The sequence below is a fragment of the Rhinolophus ferrumequinum genome, chromosome 6 (assembly GCF_004115265.2).
Source record: "Rhinolophus ferrumequinum isolate MPI-CBG mRhiFer1 chromosome 6, mRhiFer1_v1.p, whole genome shotgun sequence".
NCBI lineage: Eukaryota > Metazoa > Chordata > Mammalia > Chiroptera > Rhinolophidae > Rhinolophus > Rhinolophus ferrumequinum.
Genome location: NC_046289.1, coordinates 45,371,305 through 45,395,046, shown reverse-complemented (window position 1 = coordinate 45,395,046; position 23,742 = coordinate 45,371,305). Strand labels below are relative to the sequence as shown.

General features: G+C 51.4%; 1 protein-coding gene across 3 annotated transcripts in view; it reads right to left on the bottom strand.

The window, feature by feature from the left end:
• The window catches only part of IGDCC4 (immunoglobulin superfamily DCC subclass member 4), a 37,617-nt gene that overhangs the window by 13,189 nt on the left and 686 nt on the right, over positions 1-23,742 (bottom strand). For all 3 annotated transcript variants that reach the window (XM_033109345.1, XM_033109343.1, XM_033109344.1), the window contains exons 2-9: positions 14,539-14,889; positions 13,561-13,702; positions 7,405-7,541; positions 5,975-6,115; positions 3,175-3,330; positions 1,975-2,388; positions 1,236-1,400; positions 569-706 (exon numbers count right to left, since the gene is read on the bottom strand). In XM_033109345.1, coding sequence (XP_032965236.1) covers positions 569-706; positions 1,236-1,400; positions 1,975-2,388; positions 3,175-3,330; positions 5,975-6,115; positions 7,405-7,541; positions 13,561-13,702; positions 14,539-14,889 — 1,644 coding nt within the window. The remainder of the gene's footprint in view (positions 1-568; positions 707-1,235; positions 1,401-1,974; positions 2,389-3,174; positions 3,331-5,974; positions 6,116-7,404; positions 7,542-13,560; positions 13,703-14,538; positions 14,890-23,742) is intronic.

Below are 23,742 nucleotides of genomic sequence, written 5' to 3'. Positions count from 1 at the left end.
GCCTTCCAAAGCCCTGACAACCACCTCAAACCCCATCCCTCACCCTTCCCCCCCTTCACCCTCACCTTGGCACCCCCAGCCACTTGCCTTCCTCTAACTCTTTATCCCTTTCATACTCCTCCCCTAGATTACCAACATCTGCTCTAACACCCCCCCTCAATGCTCCATTCTCCCTTCCCACAAGCACCCCCATCACCTCCCTATCCCTCATCTGCTCTTTGAGCTGGCAGGGACCCTAGGGGTCACCTAGGCCGTCTGCCTCATTTCTCAGAGAAGGAAGTTGAGGCAGGGACTCAGTAGGACGGCACACTGCAGCTGTAGAGGAGGTGGGGCCAGAACCCAGGTGGAGCTAGCCCTCTCTTCCCTTCAGCTGCCCCCACCCCTAGCCCGCACTCCTTTTTTCCAGGTTCACCTCTCCTTCCCCCCACCCCTCCCCCACTCCACCTCCCTGTACTGTCTAATTTCCTCAGACACCCCCCCCACACAGCTCAGGTTCTCATTGGCTCTGACCAACGCTTCACATCCACAATTCCCAGCCAGGTGGAGCCCACACCCTGCCCCCACTCACCTTCCTTTCCCAAACCGTACTCTATCTTGTACTTCACCACCTGCCCATTGCTCAGGCTGGGAGGCAGGGGCAGCCACGCCACCCTGATGTCCGAGGGGTTGGGGCTGGACAGGGAGAGCTGAGGTGCTGCACTGGGGACTGAGACAGAAGAACATCAGCGTGAGCTCTGCTCCACCGACGTGGAAGGTGAGGCCCAGGAGCGGTCAGAGACTTGCCCAGGTCACACAGCAAGTCAGAAGGAGGCCCAGGACCAGGATCTGAGGGGGCAAAGGGAGCCTCTCAGGGGAGCCCCATGCTGGAGAGGAGCGGACATCCTTCCTACCCTGAGAAAGCTTTGGGGCACAGTCTTCCACTGCCAGTGGGCTGTCACAGGTCCATGCCTGACTGAATGGTAAGCCGGGATCAGGGAGCAGGGCCACATGATAAATCGCGAACTGAGACCTCAAGCCCCAGCCGTCCTACTGACCCTGGGCAAGTCACTCTCATTTTCTGGGCCTCAGTTTCCCCAACTGTAAATTGGGGAGAAGAACCCTTGCCCAGCCCCTTTCCGGGCACACACTGGGCAGGTAAAAGTGCCTTGGCGTACACAAGTAAAGAGAAGCCAAGCTAGCATCCCCAGGGAATTCTCTGGGCCCCAAAGTGCCCATGGCAGGTTCAGAGGCCCTACCATCATCCAGAGTGTGGACCAGCGCTGGGGTGGAGGTACGACTGGCCCCCAGCTGGGAATAGGCCACTACGTAGAACTCATAATCGGTGTTAGGTTCCAGGTCCCGAACCTGTAGTTCTGTGGTGTCATTGTTCACTGCAAACTGGTACTCCACATTGTCCATGCCTACAGTGGTGACACAGAGGACAGTGGGACTGTCACAGGGCTATCCCCAGAGGCCCAAGAGCTGGAGGCTGTCTAAGGGTCCTTCAAGTGTCCTAGGATCTGGAATAGTCAATTTATAGCTAAATCATCCCAGATAATCCCAGATAATCTGAGTAGATTATCTGGGGAGGGGAGACTATAAACTCCCCGGGCTTCTAGTCCCACTGTATGAATTCCTCCACTGGTTAGAAAGTTCCTTCCGGCATCTCACTGAGCTGACTCCTGCTGCTGTCAATAAATTGGCCCCAGGAAGGCCGAGGCACTGCCTGGGCGAAGCCTCCTCCCTCCTCTTTCATACACTGACCGAGGGGGATAATTGCCGCACCGTTAACGCTACTAGAGTACCAGACCTAACCCAAAGCTTTGCGAGTCTCTCCGGTGGGCTCCCACCCTCATCGTCCCTAACCCCAAAGGTACCAGACAAGCAACCCTTCAGTCATCCAACGGGTTCCCGCCCCCACGGCGCTCCCGCCTCCGCGGAGCCCGGCTGGGGCGTGTCAGCCCCACCCCACCCCACCCCGCCCCGCAGACGTACCCTGAGCCTTCTGGTAGTGAAGGGAGAAGCCAATGATCTGCTCGCTGTGCAGCTCCGGCCGCTCCCAGGACACTAGCACGGTGGAGCTGCTCAGTGGCGTGGCCGTGACCCGCGTGGGAGCGCTGGGCAGCCCCTCGCGCACCACAACTGCCAGCGGCGCGGCGGCGCACGCGGTGCCCGCGCCGTTCTCGGCCACGCACTGGTAGTAGCCGGCGTCCTGCAGGCCGATCTGCGTGATCACGAGGCTGCTGCCGCCGCCCTGCACCTTAACGCGCCCGTTGGGCCGCAGCGGCGCCCCGTCGTGCAGCCAGCGCAGCGTGGGCCGCGGCTCCCCGGACGCGCGGCACACGAAGCGAGCGGTGCTGGCCCGAGTCCGCGACAGCGCCTCGGGCGCCTGCGAGATGGCAGGGGCCGCTGGGGGCGGGGAGGGGTACACTGACCGCGCGCTTCGACCCCTAGGGGCTCTGCCCCTTTCTCCAAATTTCCCAACCTCCCCTCCAATCACCCTAATCTCTCCCCGACTCACCCCTTCCCCCAAATACTCTAGTGCAGCGCAGCTCTACCTCGTCTTCTCCTGCGTCTACCCCAGCACCACGCTGGCCATTCTCTTCCTCTCCCCTAATTGTCCCAGGCCTGCTCAGCTTCTCCTAAGCACCCCAGCTCCTCCTGGTTCTAACTCCACTACCTCATTTATCACCTCCTTCTCCCCTACCTCTCACACCTATCAGATTTACCCCTCTCCAGGGTTATCCCGTCCTGAGCGACTCCGTCCTCCAGTTTTCTGAGTGCCATTCAGTCCCGTCCACTGTCTCCCTCAGGACTCAGTCCCGTCCCTCCCCCATTACCTGGGTCCCAACCAGACCACCTCTCCCCGCCCCCAATCTCCCTGGTCACCCCATTTCTCTCGCCGATTCAGTTCTCCCCACTCCCTCCTCCAATCTCTTTCCACCACTTCCCCTCCTCCAATGATCTGGTCTGTGCCCTCCAAGCCACAACCCCCCTTTACAAAGCACTCCTCTCCCTGAACTCGAACCCCACTAAGCCCTACCCCTTTTTCATCCCCCGAGACCACCCCTCAGTTCCTTTAACATGCCCACTTGCCCACTTCCCCTCTCCCCATTCTTCCTGGGGCAGCAGCTAACCCGCTCCAATGCCGTCTCCCACACAGCTCCTCCCCCAGCCTGCATTCACGCCGCTCACCCAACACGCGGAGCTCAGCGGCAGCAGTGGCGAAGTCGCGTGTCCGGGGCTTATTAGCACGGCAGACGTAGACACCAGAGTGCCGGGGCTGCGCGCTGGTGATCAGTAGGTTGGTTCGGCCCAGGACGATGACATCGGTGGAGATGGGCTTCCCGTCTAGGGGATGAGAGGTAGAACACTGGAGGGGAGAGCTGAGGACTGCCCCTCCATCCACTCTCCAGAGCTCGGGGCCCCTTACACCCAGATTAAGAGAACACAACAGCTCCCAGTTCGAATCTCAGTTCCTCCACTTGCCAGCCTGGTGACCCTCTCTGAATCTTAGTGGCTCAATCTGTAAAATGGGGAGATAGTCCCTAGCTGGAAGGACGGCTGTGGGGGTGGAATGAATAAGGTCTGTGAGAACCCCTGACACAATGCAGGCACATAAATAGGTGCTCAGGCCACTATCACCATTATCATTCATTTCTCTCAAGAAGGGCACATCCTTCTCTATGGTCCTAGCCCAGTACCTCTGATGAAGATATGGCTGAAAAGGTCTGATGAAAACCAAAGATTTGAATATGTGCAGAGACTTTCATCTTGATCTGAAATGAAAATCATTTGAAAAGCCCTTGCCTTATGGATAGGAACAGAAAATCCAGGGAAGAAATGGAAATGGCCAAGGAACACAAAAAAGTGTTTAACTTCACATAAAGAAATGCACATCAAAACACAGATGTTAATTTTCACCTATCAGATTGGGAAAGTTTTTGAAAAGAGTAAATTGCAAGGACGGAGATAGGGATAGTCAGGGGCTCTACCTTGAACTAGAAGCCAGGATTCCACTTATAGGCGCCTGTCCTGGAGAGATGTGAACAGAGCGGTTCACTGTAATGTTAATTGTGATAGTGGACGACTGGAAAGGACTTACAAATTTAACAGTAGGAACTGGCAAATTACATTACAGGGATATTCAAAGGATGGAATATATAGTCATTATAATTGTTTTTTGAAAAAGTTTTAAGTATGGGGAAATGCTTTGGATATACTGTTGAATGGAAATAGGACTTGGAACTGTAAATTCAGCATGCTTTCAATTTTTTTGCATAGAAAAAAATCTGGAAGAAAATGCACACATATGTTAACAATTTTTTATCTTTGAACGGTGGGATGTTTTCTGTTTCTGCTTTTCCCTAGTTTTCTACAATGAATACATACAACTTTTGCAATGAGAAGACAATAAAACAAAAGTCCCTTTCCTGACTTTTGGAAAGTTTCTGGAAAAGGAGCAGCATCTGAGGTCAGGAATGAAAGCCTGTGGCAGCTTTTCTCTTCCCAGTCTGTCCAGGAGTGCTGTTAACAGAGTTTCTCTAAGTGAGTTCCTAAACCCACAGGTGTCAGAATCCTCTGTGAAAATTCTCAAATCCTTGTTGTGCACATGAATCACAGAATTGCAGGGGGTCCTAAGATGCAGAGGCTATGGCAGGTCCCCGATTCAGCATTTCTAACTGGGTCCAAAGACCACACTTGCAGTAGCAAGGACCTAGGGCACCTGATTCCGGGATCACAACTCTCCAGGTGTGAAGGGAGGGAGTCTGTAGTTTTAACAAGCTCTCTGGGTCATCCTGATATTAGAATTTCTGGGTGACACCAGGTTTACCCCAATAATAGTCTGAGGGTCCTGCTGGCCCCCAGAACCCCCTAACTAGGCACAAATCCAATGAGGCTCTGCTGGTTGGGGAGCTGCAAAGACACCAGCACTATTCTGTCTCATCGGATCAGTGGGGGGTACCTCGCTGTTTTGTGTCTTATTCTTCTTTAAACTCTATGTATTCATTCTGTACTCTTGAATGTGAGGTACAAACTTACAAAAAAGAGGCAGTGTGGGGTAACAGACTGAGCCAGGGAAGAAGGGTGAAGGAAGCTGAGTTTAAGACTTACTTCTGCCATCAACTTGGGACAAGTCACTTCTTATCGACAAATAGAAACAAAAATAATGCTCACTTTTCTTGCATACAGGATTGGAGGGAATCGTGTAGCGGAAAGAGAACCAGCTCTATAGTTTGGGTCCTGGCTTTCCACCTGCCTCTCTGAGCCTCAGCTTCCCATCTGCCCACTGGGAATAATAATCCTCCAAGGGCTCTTGGAGGCTCAGGCAAGGGAACGGGTGTGAGTGCTCAGTAGACTGCAAGGTGACAGTTGGCCCAGTGCCCTCATGACCCTGATAACGGCTCCTGTAATGCAGTCCCACTTGGCACTTATCACTTGCTGCCTGATACCATCAAGCCTCTCTTCCTAGTTATGTGTTTTATCTCCCTCACCCAGACTATGAGTTCAGAGGCAGCCCCCCCCCTTGTCTCTCAGCTGGGTATGTTATCCATTGTGCCCAGCATGAAGCCAGGCACACAAAGGGAGAGGCACAATGGGTGGACCAAGAGGTGGCTTTGCAATTAAACAGAGCAGCAGTGGGGGGTCTGAGTCCACCTGACTCACTGGCTGCGTGGCACCTTTCCAGCTCTCACACGCTGACTGGCAACACTATTGTGAGGAATGAAATAAGTAAGGTGAAGCAGCTAGCCCACTCTCCATAATTGTTTTGTGAGCGGCAGACTCAAAGTGCCTCCTAACGGAAACATGCTATGCAGATTGATGATTTAGTTTGTCCAGGTCCCCCACCCACACTCAGCCCTGGGAGAGGAGTTCTTGCCACATCAAAGATTGGTGACCATGGAGTGGTCACCCTTATAGCTCCCTGATTTGGGGACACGTGAAATCCCACACTCCTCCTTTCCCATGCCCTTCAGGCCCTCCCTCCACTTACCCTGCCGGACCCAGGACACGAAAGGGGTGGGGTCAGCCGAGGCTACACATTCCATCACGACACTCTGGCCAGACACCACAGTGGTGTTCTCTGGGGCTGCCACAATGGCCACATCCTGCCCCCTGGTGGACACCAGGGACCCTGGAGAGAAGGCAGACCAGCAGGCAGCCTTACTATTAGGCTTCTACACGAGCAGTACCTCCCCTGATGTTCATCACCTGGTGAGGCAGGTAGGCAGGGAGCAGCCAGAATTCCATCTGGCAGATGGCAAAAGTAGCTATCTAGCCCCACAGAGCTGGGACTGGGACTCAGAGCCCCTTCTCTTGAAGCCAGGAGAGTAACCTGGCCTCCAACAGCCCACCTCGATTCTTCCCTGCCAAACTGAACCCACCCACCAGGCAGAGGATGGTCAGGGTCATGAGTAGACTTGGAGTCTGGGCTTCGAGTCAACAGTTACAGTTTCTAGTTCCAGCACGTGCTGTCATTATCATAATCGTGCTGTGTGATCTTAGACAAGTCCCTTCTCCAAAGGGTCTCCGGTTCCTTGTGTGAAAGGCAGGGTGTAGGCTCGAGTTTCTGCCAGCTTGGTAACTCCCTGAGCACTGATTCCTGCCCAATGCTCAGTGTGACCTGCCTCTCTGGGTCAGCTTGGTGAATCCCTGGTTTGTCCAGCAGATGGAGGCAGAGACCCCGTGCACAGGAGAGGCAGGGAACGCCACTCAGAGCAACTCACCAGCTTAAGCCCCGAGGAAGTGGAGGTGGGAAGAGATGTGCAGCGGGGCTGGGCTGGGGGGAGATGCCATGGCAAAGGGAGGCAAGTGAGAGGCCCTGGGGGGAGGCCTGAGGTAAGATCCGTGGATCACCTGCCACGTGCCAGGCACTTACCACTCTTATCTCAGCTATTCTCACAACTTCCTGGAGTTGGACATTTGATCACCAGCCCAGGGTCACACAGATGGTAAGTAGAGAAGCCAGGATTCAAACCAGGCCTTTCTGACCCCAAAGCCTGTGACCTTCCTCCTGCATTACCCTGGGACAGGAGCACCAGACTGCAGGCAGCCAGATTCACAGGGCACAGCCAGCAGCGAGGGGTGAACCCCCAGTACCCAGAGCCCTCAGGGCACACAGAGGGGCAGGGACCAGGGCTTCAGGGCACTGACACCCCTTCTCAGATGCCTCTCTCCCCGCCGTCCCCAGCTCCATCCAACCCAAGGAAACACAGGGGAGCCCTGCACTGGGAGTCCAGCCCCAGCTCTCTGACTTGCTGGGCAGCATTGCCTTCTCTGGGCTTCATCACCTCACCTGTCTGATGGGAGTGATACCCTGTCACCTATTTGAAGGCAGGGCTTGGACCTCGTGAGGCCCCTCTCAGCTCCAATGCAGCTGACTCCGGAAACGCCTCAGTTTGCCTGCCCGGCCAGCCCCCTTACCTCTGCAGGCCACACTGAGTAGGGCCTCCTGGCTGAAGCGCTGCTGGGCTGAGTTGGTGGCCACGCAGCGGTAGGATCCTGCATCACTCTCCTGAACGTCTAGGATCTGGAGAACCCCGTTGGGAAGAGTGATGAGCCTTGGGAAGGGGGAAAGGGCACCTGTGAGGTGGGCAGAAGCTCTGCGAGGAGTGGGGCATCCCCAAACTATCCTGGGCCCACCCCACTCTAACCTGAATTACCAAGAGTGCCTCACTTTCAAGCCTCACTCACAATTTAAAAAATGCAAATTAGAACTGTAAAATACCATTTCCAGATGGTAGAATACCTATCAGATTGGCAAAAGTCAAAAGGTTTAATAACAACGGGAGAAGGCACGCTGTCTTGTTGGTGGCCATGCCAATCAATACACCCTCATTCAAGGGCAAACTGGTGATATCTTAAACTCAAACCTGCACATGCCTTTTGACCCTGCAATGCCACTTCAAGGTCTCTAAACCACAGATATTCTCATACATGTACACAAAAATGTGTATTTGCCAATATTCACTCCAGCACTGTCTGTAATAGCAAAAGACTGGAGATTATCCAAGCATCCATCTGCAGGGTGAACTAGCTAAATCGATTTGGGTGCATTTATACAATGGAATGCTAGGCAGCTGCTAAAAAGGAGACAGCTCCATGTGTGCTGATATAGGAAGATCTCCAAGATGTGTATGCGGTGTCCCTGGTAATGGTGGTTGTGTCTAGGGAGGGGCCCTGGGATCCTGGGAGCTGACAGTGGGAGAAGGCTTATTATACAGCCTTCTGTACAGTTTGAACTTGTTTACCCCCTGCCTGCATTACCTCCTCACTCCCAATAAAAATCCCTTTCATTCACACTATGCCATCTGACCCTCAAAACAAGCCCAAGAAATAGAGGGGATCACAACCTTCATTTTATTAGTGACAAAACTAAGGCTCAGAAGGAGAAGGGTATTTTCCCACAGTCTCACAGCTGGAGCAGAGTGAAAACTTAAGCCCAGATCTTCTGGTGCCAAATCCCATGTTCTTCCCACCTGCCTGTCTCAGCAACCCTTCGATGGCTGAGAATGCCAATGGAAGGGACGTGGTCCCCAGCAAGCTCCAGTCAGCGCCTACATTGCTGAGGAGGGACGAGATGGCTGAGGGTGGTGTTCTCTGCCCTCTTGGTCAAAGGGTTGGAATGCATCTTGGGTTAGAAAGGCCCAGAGGCCTTGCTTGAAAGACAATGCAGCCAGCGCAGAGCAGCGGAGCAGGGAAGTGTCCATGGGGCTGGGGTGAGGGGAGCAGAGAGGTTTCTGGCTCCCATAGGGCATGAGCAGGTCCTCCGGAATCCTCCACCTGTGACCCCTGCAGGTCCGTTGAGGTTGAGAGTTCTAGTTTCTCAAGAGGGTGAATGGTGCTGCTCCCTGGATGTAGGTTGCACCAAGGTCAGAGAGGAAATGGAGCAGCTGTGCACTTGGTGAAGATCCCTTGGCTTGTGGGAAAACAGGGTATGAGAAAATCTAAACAGAAGAGGAGAACCAGCTCAAGGGTGTTGGGAGAGAATTCTGGCCATGGGTCTAGAAAGCTGCTGTGGCCCAAAGACTTAGAGGAAAAGCAGAAAGCTGCAGCACTCCCTCCATCATCCCACAGGCTCACCCACCTCTGCCGCAGTGTCTTACCCTCAGCTCCAATAGCTGCCCACATCAGTGCTGGGCCAGAGAGGAGAAGGCACAAGGACGCAAAGGGTATTTGGAGGAAAAATCCTGAGCCAACACCCTGCCTGCGGCCACAAAAAATTGATGAGAAAGGCCAAGTGGGGAAGAACAAGCAGGACCCATCTGGAAAATAAATCCCTCATTCCCATCCAGGTGTCCTCCACCTAATATACTCTACTCTCAAGACCCTATGTCCTCCCCAAGTCTAGCTAGCTGACTGCCTGCAGGGTCACTTCCTAACCCCAAAGTTCCCTGGTGTTTCCAGGGGAATTGTGCTCTGGGTACCAAAGAGGTAATACCTCCTTTGACAAGTACCATTTCCTTAATTATGTGTGTTGAATGAATGGACAAATGAATGAATGAATGAATGAATGAATGAATGAATGAATGAATGGATACATGTCCTCATATGTGCTGTTGCTGAAGCGAGATGGAACCATTGTTAGTGTTTATCAAAATCTTTTCTGTTTTGTTAAAATGTAGTTTTAGAAGCTCTGTCCTTGGAAAGAAGTCAAAGATATATTGGTTGGTGGGGGGGGAAGTCACAAAACAGTGTTTATGAAGCAATTCTATTTTTGGAACATAAATAAATACGTTAGGCCATGCACAAAAAAGTCAAATGTGGTAAAGCTCCCGTCACTCATGGCGGTTTTCTCTGGGAGTAGGATTACTGGGGACTCTTATTTGTTGCGTTTTTTAAAAAAATTTTTTTACGGTGAATGTTTATTAGTTTGGAAATACAAAACTGTAAAAAATTTAAGTTGAAAAAAGCGTGTACCCTTGTACACTGTTTTGTAATTCCGGGCTCTAACCTACAAGCCTCTGTGGCACAGTGGAAAGAATTGGCTCCAACATATGTGATTTTAGCAAGTGACATTACATGTCTGGGCCTCAGGTTCTCAATTGAAAAATGGGTTAAATAATTCCTGTTCTGCCTACTTCACAACCCTGGCCCTTTTAATGGTTTATGAGCTCATATTAGATAATGGACATAAACACTATCTGTGAATTGAAAACTCTAAACACATGTTTACAATGGTATAAACCGCACACATATTTAAAAAGTCAGGGGTGGGAACACTCAATATGGTAATAACTGTCTGTGTTCAGTTGGTAGGTATCTTTTCTTTCCCTTTAAGTTAGTATATTTTATCATTTAAAATTTAATTCAAATTTCAAATAAAACAAAATAGCTGCGTATGAATGAAAAGCAACCTCTATCCAAAAGGAAGGCATCATTCTCTTTCCAAGCCGGAGCTTGAGCGTGCTGCCCCCACCCCACAAAAAGTCACTGGACCCAGAGATTCAAGCAGGCAGAAGAAATGATATAGCTGCTCTGAATTGCTTGAGGGCCAAGGAGCCCCTCCCTAAGCCCTTCAGGGATCCCTCTGGAGAAAAGGGACACTAGCTGAGGGTCACACCAGGTTGACAGATGCTATGGACGCTGGGAGATGGGAGATGACTAGGGAGCCCACGGTATTTCAGCCCATGAGGGCCGTGTTTTTAATGTGTGAGTGAATGGTGATAACAAAATGATTTCAAGTGGATCCAGGCACATATTTCTGATTCCAGTGGTTATGAATTTATTTTTATGGCCACCTTCTATTTATGGTACGTGTTGCTGTTTTTCCATTTTACTATAGCGAGATAACGTTCCTTTTTAGTATATGTTAAGTTACAAAAGAGAGAGTTGATTTAAATAAATGTATTAAGTGTTTGTATAACTGTTGTAGGGATGGCCAACATTATAAAGGGGGTTTGTGAATGCCTGGGATTTGAGAAACTTTGCTGTCATGATGACTGTTTCCCACGGAAGAAAAAATTATCCCCTACCATTAGAAATGAGTATAAGTACCAGGGAATTGCCTTAGGGTCTAGTCTTCACCATCAGTTTCAAAAACATGCACAGATACCCTGACAGAGTGTGTTTATTAACTGCACATGTGCACACCCTACAGCAAGGCATATGGTCTCCTTCAAACCACTGGGCTGAGTTTATGAATAGCATATTTGTACGTATACTATATCTGGGCATGTGTAAAAATACATACCTTGGGCATAGTCAAGTTGCTGTTTTAGACATTTCTTTATTCCCCCCACACAATGTGCTGGGACATGTGAGCCCAGCTTATTTATAGATGAGGATCACTTTTCAGAGAACTTGGGGGCAAACACTCCCAGGGCTCAGGAACTGGCAGCTCCAGACTCCTGGGAGAGGCCTGTGGCTTCATGGAATGATGCCTGCACTAGATGTTGGGAGGCGAGGCTGGGACCCCACTGTTTGCTGAGAAACTTTGGGGAAGTAATTCCTCTGCCCTGAGCCACCGCTGGACCACCCGATTTCTAAGCCCACCTGCAGGAGGAACTTCTCCAGACGCTGTGGATGCCCCACCCCAACCACCACAGCCCGAGAGGCTTGTGTGTCATCCACGCCAGGATTCTGGTATCCAACACTCCCGGTACTAGCTGTGTGACCTGGGCCCAGGTACTTCTGTCTCTGATCTTCAGCTCCCTCATTTAACCATCCAGGGAATACTCTCTGCCCATAGCCATATGCATAGACCTGGAAGGATGTTCATTGTGTGTTACACGAGAAAAAGTAAAAGTTGCAATACAATCTCATTTTTGTTTTGAAAAAAAGGTGACTGAACAAAAAACCCAGTATGTACAATAGAATCCAAGTTTTTTAAAGAGAACATTTATAAATATATAGGGGAAACAACCAGAGGACAGACATCAAAACTAACAGTGGCTTTCCATGGGTGACAAGATGAGTAATTTTTGTTCTTTCTTATTTATATGAATTTGAAAAATGCACCTTCTAGAAATATAAAAAGAGGCAAATATGAAAAATAAGAAACACCTACCCGGAAGGATGATATGGGAATGATTACAACATAGTTTTCATTAAGTGGTGCCTATTGTGATTTTTAACACGGGGAGATTTTTCTGCTCTCTGCCAGGAGTAGACTCTTTGCCCAGAAACTCCCAGGAAGCACCCACCGAACAGCAGAGGGAAGCCCACATGTGGACGGCGTAGAACTTCAAATGTCAGTGCTGGGAAGGCAGGGTCAGCATTCCCATGGTCTACTCCCTGGAATGTACGCTCACGGGATGCTGCCAGAGCGGCTCTGGGCAAATGAGTCTAGGAAGTGTTTGGTTAAACAAGTTAAACAGGTTTTCCGTACAGGACTTCTCAGGGCCTTGTCACCCCCAAGAGGGAGATTTATAGGCCGTAACCTATAAACCAGACCTTATTTGACTACAGAATACTTTTTTTTTTTTTCTCCAAAAAGCATCTTTAGGGACTAACGTTCAAAAAAGAACACACTTTGGGGAAACTATAATCTAATCCAATCCTTTCATTTTCTTCCCCGTTAATGTTATAGATGGGGTGATGAGGCTGAGTGAGAAGGCACGTGCTGAGGACCGATCACCAAAGTCAATACGGTCGCTTACATCTTGACCTCTCGCCCTTCTCCTCCCTCACAACTGTTACAGGGATGTGTCCTATGGCTTCTCTGCCTATAAGTTCCTCCTACACTTTCACCTCTACCTAAACACAGGCTCAAGACAGGATACTCCCAGGACAGGGAGATGTGGAGACCAGTGTTTCTGAGCCTAAGGAAGCCCACCTCCACCAGGAGAGAACGAGCTGGTAATTACTGCTAGAGAGATACAGGGAGGGCACTGTAGGGTGGCTGGGAAAGGCAGGCGGAGCCACATTTCCAAATATGTAAGAATCCCTGGTGGGACAACCAAGTCATGAGACCAACTCAGAGACCACAGATGCAAACGAGCCTTGTGCTTCCTGGTCCTGCTGTAGGTACACCGGGGCCTACCCAGGAGGCCACGGGAGGGATCAGGTCCTGGCTCTAGCCTCTGCTTCTCTTCTGCCTTAGAAACTCTTCCCTGGCATTGCTCCATCTGCCCATTGCCTTTATGGGGAGAGAGGAGAGTGAAACAGGAAGGACCTCCACAACCCATTTATCAGAAGCCACACTCCACTGGATGGAACTGAGAGGAAGAGAAGTTATGCATCCAGAGTAGAAACTCCAGAAGAACCTTGCAAAAAAGAGTACCTTTCCAGCAGCCTCGGAGCCCTGAATGAACAACAAACACTTTGCCAATGACTCACAGCGTGGCCTTGGATAAAACACAGGTCCTCTCAATAAAGCAAGTGGTTGAACTAGCAATGCTCTGAAGGACCCGAACACCATTCCCTACCTAGCTCCACACCTTGGGGGATGGCTTTCCTTCCTGGGTGCAAAACCTTCTGGCCCGGTTTATCTTGGGGACATGAAATGAGCTGAGAATCAGGCGACGGTTGGCTCCTAAGTCAGTTTGAGCAAACGGAGTCATCCTGAGTCTAAGAATCCCCAAACCCTCCCTGGCCTGCCCATGGCAACCCACTCTCCACTCCCCACAGGGCACTCACCGAGGCTCCTCAGGTACTGTCACCTGGTCCTTCTCCCAAGTAATGACGGGCGCTGGCAGCCCTTCAATGTGGCACTCAAATCGAGCTGTCCCATTCTCCTCCACTGTCTGAGACTCCGGGTGCAGAGAGAAGCCTGAGAGAGCTGGGGATGAGCACAGTGACACACAGGCAGGGATAGGAGAGGGGCAGGGGAAAGAGGCCGCAACAAGCAGAGAGGGAGGGGGGAGGGGAGGGAGGAAGGGAGGGAGGGAGAGGGAGAGAGAGAGAAGAAGAAGAAGAAGAAGAGGAGGAGGAGGAGGAGGAGGAGGAGGAGGAGGAGGAAGAAGGGTGGGGGCAGAAGGAGGGCAGGAGGAAGAGGGGGAGAGGAGGAGAGGAGAGGAACACAAGCAAAGCAAATTCAGACCAACAGAGACACAGTTGGAGAGAGGCCACCAGAGGGTAAGAAGTAGTGATTACTGGTCAGATGTCAGATGCTACGGGCAGAATGAATCCCAAAGTCACCCAACCTGACATCAGCATCATGGTCAGACTACAATAGGATGCACATTTTTTTCTGGCCTTAAAATTATTGCATGGTGATCTGTGCCTCCTGAGAGCTTCTCAAGGGATGAGCTGGACAATGGGGCTTGACTCCACACACGCCACCTGCTGTGGGGCGGGGAGCTCCCTGGGGAAGCACCTTTGTGCCCCTGACACTCTTAGAAGCATCGCTGGCTGGCTTCCCGGAGGAGAGTACAACTTTAGACTCTCAAACTCAAAGGGAAAGAAAAGGAGGAAGAACAGAGGAATGGAGAAGTGGGACTAATGAACAGCGAAGCAGACGATACCAGGGAGAGACCCACTGAGTAGGACGGGCGGCAAGGAAAACGGGAGTGGGCTCAAGAGATAGGCCTTTGTGCAGGTAACTAACCAAGACCACACTTCCCACACCCCAGGCCTCCGGGGTCTCAGCTCAGCCCCCCAGATACCAGCACTTACTGGCGAGCTTGACCACTGCAGCCTGGCTGGCTAGCACTCCAAGGGGGCCATGAGCCAGGCAGGAATAGCTGCCCTCAATGACAGCTGAGGCCTCGGGGGCCGTCTCCTCACTGCCATCAGATGCTAGTGGCTGGGTCAGCCACAGGGAGCCATTGGGAAGCAGGCGCAGGTGGTCATGCTCCAGCAGGGCACCTCCGTCTTTGCTCCATGCGACGCTGGTAGGGGGTCCGACAGCAGCAGCCCCTAGACTACAGTCCAGCATGGCGGCCTGCTCTGGGCCCAGGATCACTTGTAGTGGCCCCCTTCCACAGCTCAGCTCCACGGTTGTCTCCTGGGGCAACGGCAGCTCCCCTGCATAGAGGAAGGGGCACCAGGGCCATTGGTGTGTGTCCTCCCACCTCCCACAGCCCCCAGCTCCTGACACCCACCTAGGGGCTGGGGCAAATGATGGAGAAAGAGGTCTCATGGCAAGACCTGGCTCTGTCCCTTTACTAACTGTGGTCTTGCAAATTGCTGTACTTCTCCGTGCCCATCTTCCCCAGCTGCTCAGTGTTCTCACCTACTAAAATACACAGTGCTCAGCAATATAATTCATAATAAACAAAAAAGTGGAAACAACTCAAATGCCCATGACCTGATGAATGGATAAATACGTTACTCAGCCATCAAAAGGAATGAAGAACTGACACAAGCTACAACGTGGATGAACCTTGAAAACATTACGCTACATGAAAGAAGCCAGTCACAAAACGCCACATATTGCATGATCTCATTTCTATGAAATGTCCGGAATAGGCAAATCCATAGAGACAGAAAGTAGATTAATGGTTGCCAGGAACTGGGGAGAGGGACGAATGAGGAGTGATGGTTAAGGGATATGAGGTTTCTTTTTGAAATGATGAAAATGTTCTAGGATTAGATAGCAGTGGTGATTGCACAACCTTGTGACTATACTAAAAACCACTGATTTGTACACTTTAAATGGTGAATTTTATGGTATGTGCATTGTATCTCAATAAAAACAGACATAGTCATTCCTTCCTCATCGGGCTACTGGGAGCACTGAAGGAGATGATGTGTGGAAAAGGAGTGAGCGCAGCACAGCTCCTGACCTGGCGCAGAGCTGGGGCTCAGGAATGCCATTCCGTCCCCTGGAGCCTTACACATCACCTTGACCACTACTACCCTCCCCACTTCTGCCCCACTGGCTGGAGGAGCTAAGCACGCCGTCTGCAGCTCATTTCCCCAAGGCCACGCAGCCAGCCAGAGCCAGATCCATCTCCTGACCACGCCAGCCATCTTTTCTCTCCAGACACCCCAGTAGATCTTGCAGCTCCAGCACTGTCCTTGCCACAAAGGGAAGAGTAGGGGAAAATGGAGGAAGGAAATGCTATCCCAGGGTCAAAACAAAAGCACACGAAGGCCAATGTTTATTATTTTAACCAACATTTCAGCATCGCCCAGGAACGATTATTCAGAGAGAAATGGTTGGTTCTCCCAGTTGTGTCTCCTGGAAGGTTGACCTGCTGCCTCCTTGTCCCATAACAAACCTCAGTGACCCCAGGTCCCTTATCTTTTGGCTCCACTTCTTCCTTCAAAGCAGAATGAGGTGTCTGAGAAGGAACCAGGGACAACGGCCCATGCTTATTACAGGCAGGTCTGGGCTGACAGAGCCGCCTGGGGCCTGTAGAAAGAACAATGCCTAGGGGTCAGGGGTTCTCGGTTCCAGACCTGGCTCTGTCTTGCTGTGTGGCCTTGGGCCAGTTATTTCTCCTTCTCACCCTTAGTTTACTCAAGGGTAGCAGGTGAAGGTCTGAGAGTCTATGATGTTAGGATTATTCAATGAACTGGACAGACCTATTGATGAAGGAACACAGAACATCACCTAGACACACAAATCGTAGACACAACCTCCCACACCTGAACAAATGCACCCCAGTCTCTGCCACACTCGTTGAAACTTGGACACATATATGCCCACACTTAGAACCTGTCCCCAGACTCCCCTCCCACACCCTTCAAAGAAGAACAAGACTGAGGGAAGAAGAGAAATCTTGACTAGCTGAGATAAGGAGGCCAGGAGAGAAGCCAGGGCTCTGATGCCGCAGTGTGAAGGAAGGACAGACAGATGGGGCCTGAACCAGGCATCTGCCTTTCTTAATGCATCACAAAGGCTCCCCTGGCACCTCCAGTGACACAACTGGGATCAGCATTACCAGTGAGTGCAGAGAGGAGAAGGCAGCCCTTGCTTTCACCCAGTTTCCATTCTAATTGGGGAAACCAAATTGGCATTCGTATCATTGAAGGCCATTTGCTGTGGTGGAAAGAGCATTTGACCTTGGCACAGAAGACCAAGGTTCTAATCTTGCTCTTCACCTATCAGCTGCGTGACAAGCCACTTAACCTCTCTGGGCCTACAGACCTCTGTAAAATGAAGACAATACCACCAGGTCTGTGAAGATTAAAAAAGATGATGTATGAGTTCTGACAATTAAGTTCGCGAACTCATCCTAGAAAAAGTGCCACATACCTCATTGCTGAATATCACTACTGTCAGCTTCGAAGTACTCCCCTTGGGAAACTGCACCAATGTCAGCTCCTACTCAACCCTTCAAAGCAATTGTGGAACTCTTTTTCTGGAATGGCCATCAGAGCTGTCATCGTATTACCCTTGATGCCCTGAATGTCATCGAAATGTCTTCCTTTCAATATATCCTTTATCTTTGAGTAAAGAAAGAAGTCATTGGAGGCCAGATCAGGTGAGTAGGGAGGGTGTTCCAATACAGTTGTTTGTTTACTGGCTAAAAACTCCCTCACAGACAGTGCCGTGTGAGCTGGTGCATTGTCGTGATGCAAGAGCCATGAATTGTTGATGAAAAGTTCAGGTCATCTAACTTTTCCACGCAGCCTTTCCAGCACTTCCAAACAATAAACTTGGTAAACTGTTTGTCCAATTGGTACAAATTCATAATAAACAATCCCTCTGATGTCAAAAAAAGATTAGCAACAGCGTTACAACACGTTTGCGAACTTAATTGTCACACCTCCTAGGTCAGGGCTCCAGCCCAGAGCCTGGTGGGCACCGATTAAGGAAGAGGAGCTCATTCTTTAAAGCCACTGTAAGGGGCTGTACAAATGCTAATTTCTGTTCTTAACATCCCCAGTCCCTTCTATCTTTGAGGCCCTAGATTCTAGGATTCAAACTCAGGCAAGCCTGGGCTCTCAGCCCAATGGCTTCCAATTGCCCCATTCCAGCCGCTGAGCAGTCGGTTTGAGTTTCAGGGGAGAAAAGCCCCACATGACACAAATCCCTGAGCCCTCCGGCAGCCTCCCCACCCCCAAAGCATGTCTGAGGCTTGGAAAATCCCCTGCCGCGCTGAACAAACAATGTGAACAGTTGGGGCCTGAGCAGCTGCTGGGTATGTCAGCAGCCTGGGCTCTGGAGGGCAGGACGGCAGCCAGAGGGGCCGGGTGGCTGGCTGGGGAGGCCAGCGGAGGCTCCGATTCCCTGCTGAATATTCATGGATCAGCAGATGTCTGGCTTCCTCCACCTCTGAGGAGCCCAGCACCCAACAAGGCAGAACTGGGAAACCAAGGGATATACATGCAGAGTGAACCGGGGACCTTTCAGAGAGTACAAGGCTGTGCCTAGAGCCCAAGCTGGTCCATGTGGGTAGAAATGTCTGCGAAGGCTGAGATTCCTCACTTTATAAGTGGGGAAACTGAGGCCCAGAAAGAGGGTCTCAGCTCTCTGGGATAGTTGCTCCTGAAAAAGACATTTCTCTCTGCCTCAGTGCCCAACCCAACTTCTAGTGCCCAGGAAGCTCAGCTCAGGCACCAGTCCCTGCCTTCCTCAGGTGAAGTTTTTCCCGAGTCTCACATCACAGAGCCAGTTGGAATTCCGTCCTTCTTTATGCCTAGACGGACAGTGGGACGCGGTGGGACAAGCCTTGACCTGGAGTCAGAGTGCTGGGTTCATCATTTGTTGTATGACCTTGGGTCCACGACTTTCCTCCTTTCAGCCTCAGTTTCCACAGTCTTAAAGTGAAGAGTCTCCACATTTCTTATTTTCACCAACATTCTCCCATCGGCAGAGGGGAGCATACTTAGGAGGCTCGCTGACTGCCTGAAATGGTTTTATTTGAAAACTTTGACACATTTTGCATTCTGCTCCATTAAACAGCAATGTTTGTTTTAATACAAATGTGGTTCCTACACCACCAAATCTTTTCGTAAAAGCGATGCTCTGGGCGTTGTTTTTCCAGTGGCTTTGTGGCCACCTCTTTCCTGCCACCCCCCAGCCCACTGCCATGGCTGACTCCCGAAGCCCCTCCCTTGAGCATTTCACAGCTGTCCCTCCCAGGACTGGGGTAGACACACAGTGGACACTTGCTGCCCCACAGCTCTCTGCCTCGAGGGAGCCTCCCTCTTCCACAGCCCTTCTGAGTCTCCTGGGTGAGACCCTGCCAGAGACACAGAGCTTCTATGCCATCTCTCAATCTCTTTTTTTTCCTGACAGATTATTCTACCCACCAACAGGATAAATTAGATTTTAGGAGGCCAATTAGAACCCAGACAGAAAGGAGATTCACTGCTGAGCCCCAGGGCCAGCTCAATGCTGTTTCATGAGATTAGTGGGGCCTGGCCAGAGCCAGGGTACCATTTTTCAGGGAACTCTCAGGAAAGAGGCAGGTGGGGGGAGGGGAACAAAGCTGACATGCCTCCTTCACTAAGCAAGGAACTTGCCACGAACATCAATGCCTTGTCACTTCTGAATTTCAGGGCCCAACAGATTTACAACTTGTTTTCAGTCTAGGGGTAATTCTCCATGACCCCATCACCACTTTCCTTTCCCGGGAGACACAAGTCAGTTTTTTCCAGAAACCTCCCTCCTCACTCCCCTGCCTTGGCCACCTCCCTTGCCACACACTAAGCTCCTCCCAGTAACAGCTGGAAGGAGAGCTTGGGATGGTTGCCTGAGTGAGACACAGGGACAGTCGGAGCACCCACTTCAGCGACTTGACAGCAGAGTCACACTCAGCTGCCTACCTCCTGTTCCCTGTGCCCCTCTGTCCCCACCAGATCAAACCACTTCCAGTTTTCTGAAAGCACATTGTTGTTCCATGCGTTGCCCATGCTGCTCCCTCTCCCTACAATAGCTATGCCATCCAGTGTCTGATTTAGATGCCTTTCTTTTTTCTACCCTATAGGACCCTGGGCACCTAGGTCATTGCAGTTATTACTCCAGATTTTTTATTTGCTTTTCTCCCCAACTAGGCACCAAGTTTGGGATGATGTCATAATCAGCTTTCTAAATCACCAGTACCTAAAACAGTGCCTGGCACATAGTAGGTACTCAATAAATTAAACAGAAAGATACAATACTGAGCCCCTCATGCTTTTCCAAGCCTCAATTTCCTTATCTGTAAAAAATTATAGGAACTCCTTTCCCTGTCGAAGATGATGTGAACAGTATTTGTGGAACCTGCCTAGCATCCCATGTAGCACCTAGTGGACACTTAACAAAATGCTGAAAAGGCACAGAGACAGAAGGGCAAACTCACACTGAAACTCTCTACTTAAACGTTACCAGGACTGGGGAACTCACTACCTCACCTGTTCTTTGTTTGATTAAAAATATCCCCCTCCGGCGCCTCCCTTTTTCTCCCTGTATGATCCGCTCACTTGCCAGAGCTCCGTCCTCCAAACTACACGACAAAGTAACGAGCCCCTTATCGAACTACCCAGAAATCTTGGCTCTGTACTAGCTTGCACCTGAGAGAGGGCTTATTGCGCCTCTGCCTCCCTGACCCCAGTGACCCCACAGCCCCTCCAAACCAAAGGATGCCTCAGCCTCAGCCTCAGCATTGAGGCAGTAATAGCTGGCAGCCCAGCAAGCCCAGAAGACAAAGATTCCATTTCTCTCCATGTCAGGCCCAGAACATCCTGTCTCTGGTTTTCCTCCCCCTGCAGCTCTCATCACCCACCTCTGACCAGGCTGGGCTGGGGTCCTCACCTATCAGAGCTGCTCTTACTCCTTTCTCCCCCACCCCAGGGAGCTGGGAGCCCCCAGGCAGGCCTGGCAATGACATCTGTTCTACATCTGGAATTCTGTGTCAAGTCTGGTTGCTGTACCTCAGAAACACTGGAGGCTGAACAGGAGGTAGTGGGTAGGGATGAGTAGAGGAGGGTGGATTCCAGAGACCAGACGCACAAATTGAGGGGGGTGGGGTGGGGGGGTGGAGAGGGGCGGCGGGGGGGGGGGGGCAAGCCTAAAGTTGATAACTTCTCATGTGAGGGGGAGGGGGTGCAGAGAGACTGAACTTGGGTACCAACTCCTGGGAAAGTGTCTGCTCCAAGAGCTGGGAGACTGGTTTCAGCCCCAACTCAGTCCCGATCCATGTAACTTTGAAGTTACTCAGTTTTCTCACCTGCAAAATGGGTTCATGCTAAAGTTATTTCTAAATTCCCTTTAGTTCTGACATTCGATGATGCTTTAATTGTGAGATTGCTTAACTTGAAAGAGGTCCGTACCTTCAGGAGAAAAGGCAATGCTGATTTACACATGTGTGATTAATTGGGCCACAAAAGCACATCCAGGATCAATGAAGGTTTGGATAACTTCGGGATAAAATTCACTATTAAGAGAAACTATGTTTGACCTGGTTCCTAACCTCTCCATGGGGTCTGAGAGGAACCACCCCAATACCCCAACTGCCTGAGGTTGGCCTCTGAGATGTCAGGTTGAGAAAGGGCGGGGAGGGGGCAGTTTCTGAATGAGGAGAAAGCAGCTTTCATGTTCTTAAAGGGCTCCTATTTCTGACCACTAGCTTCCCCACCCCCAAATTCTGATTGGAAAGGAGAGCCCCTCTTCTCGCATGCTGTGAAAACAGATTGCTCAGCATTCCAGCATCCCAGAAATGATTCCCATTCCTCTAAAACATCTCCCCAGTTCCCAATCCCTGATTCATGAGAAGTGGTGGAGGATGAGAGGCGGTCACTGTCCTCATTCCAGCACCCCCCCTCGCGCTGCCATATTGAGGTTGCGGAAGTGTTTATTATTGTTTGACTTCCCTCTCCCTCACCCCTTACAAACTCAATCTATCCTCAAGTCCCACTCATTCTACTTCCCAAATATCTCTAGAATCCAGCTTCTCTGGCCACCCCAACTGCCACTGTTCTAGTTGCCACCATCCTCTCTTTTGGATGACAACAACAGCCTCCCAAGAAGCTGGAGCTTCCTGCTTCAGCCCTGCCCAATCGATTCTCCACACTGGCTGGAGTGAGCTGATGCAAAGCTGATCTGAAAACCCACCAAGGGCTCAGAAACCTTCATGAGCTGGGTCCAGACCCACCTCGTCTTCTTTCTTGACATTTCACGGCTTCTGTCCCATCCCTCTCCAATCTGCCCCACGCTCACCCCTTGGGCTCTAAACTCCAGTCGGATTTAGCTTCATTCAATGGTCTAAACTAAGTTACCTCTGAGTGTTTGCACATGCTGTTCTCTCTGGTAAACTTTCCCCATCATCACCATCTTTCTACAGGGTGAACTCAAGCTCTGCATTGAACTCCATTATTCATTGCTTCCGGAAGGAAGACTTTCCTTTACCTTTCCAGAGTAGCTGTCAGTCTTCCCCCACCAGACTGGAAGCTTTGCACTAGGGACCAGGCCTGCCTCCTTATTTACTATATTCCAGGCACCAGGCATGTGCTAGCCAAAAAAAGGGGTGGGGGGGGGCACTCAGTAAATATTTGTTGAGTGAATGAATGAATGAAAGACTCAGTTCAGATCAAGGTGGCTAGTCAGAACTCTATAGGAGTGTTCCCAGGCCTGCTGAGCTTTGCACAGCAAAGGGTCTGGGACTGAGGGCCGGTAGAGTAGTTGCTTTAGCCAAGCACACTGCTGCCAAGGGAGCCCCAGCTGCCTCTGTGCGCCTGCTTTGTGCACGCCGGAGCAGACAGAGGCCAGGTCTCCCAGGCAAACTGAGCCCCTTGCGGGAGGCCCCACCAGTAAGCATAATACTCCAATGCACTTCCCAGCCCTGGTCCCCCTTTGTTGGGTGACCCTGAGCTTGTTCCTGGAGTTTTTGGAAAAGCAGAAGATGGTGAGCACAGCTATTCCCAAATGCCCTACAAGAGACAGACGCCTATCAGGCACATCCCTGCCCTCTTCACCTGACAACCGGCCCCCCTCCACCCCGCTGGGCCCGCCGCCTAGACCCTGCCCTCAGGTGGCCTCCAGCCAGGTCCGCAGTCAGACTAGAAAGGGGAGTGTCTTTGTAGCGAGAGAAGGGGTCCCAACAGTTCCCCGCACTTTCCCACCCGCTGTTTGGGTTTCCTGAAGATGGGCTTGGGCTTGGGCTTGGGGCGGGCAGGGCAAAGGCTCCTCCTCCCGCCCCCCCTCCGCCATCCCTGCTCCCTCCCACGTGGCCTGGCTGAGTCTTTCTGGAAAGCCGCAGCAGCTGGAGAGAAATCCCCCTCCCCACCCCCACCTTCAGGTCCCTCCCTGACTCGCCCCGGACACATCCTCAGCTCTACTCTCCGCAAAGAAGGCACGAACTGGGCGAACAAAGCGGGTAGCCCACCCCCTCCCCAGCCCACCTACCTTTCCCAAGGGCCACCCCAAACGCACACAAGACAGAAAGCTTGAGGGCTAGGGGCACAAGAAGGAGCCCTAAGCATAGAGACTCGGGACTCCGTCTCCCCACTCCCAACCCTTTCTCTAGCGTGGACAACTGTGACTCTTCCCCTCACCAAGCACTGAGGTGTGTGGGGGTTTGGAAGAGGCTTTGCGGACCTCGTCCACGCTTCCCTGATCTGCCCCTGGGGGGTGGGGCAGGAGTGACACGCGTCCCATGCCGAGAGCGAGTGTTGGATACGTCCACGAAAGCAACTGGTTTCCTGCGCCCTCCCCCAGCCCAGTCGGGGCCAGGGGTTTGGGGAGCAACACTCCTTCACACACACACAACAGCCCGGGGACCACACCTACTGGGCAAAGTTGAGTGTTTTACCACCACTAACCCTGCACAATCCGAAATTTCCTGCTCTGTCCCCCCACCACAGGCAAGGACACTTCCCAAAAGCCAAGGCCAAATATTAGCTCAGCCCCATAAACACAGTTACACACGGCCTCGACACAAATGGAGGTGCAGACACACACCCCCACAGCCCTCCTCTTTCACACACACGATCAACCCAGAGACA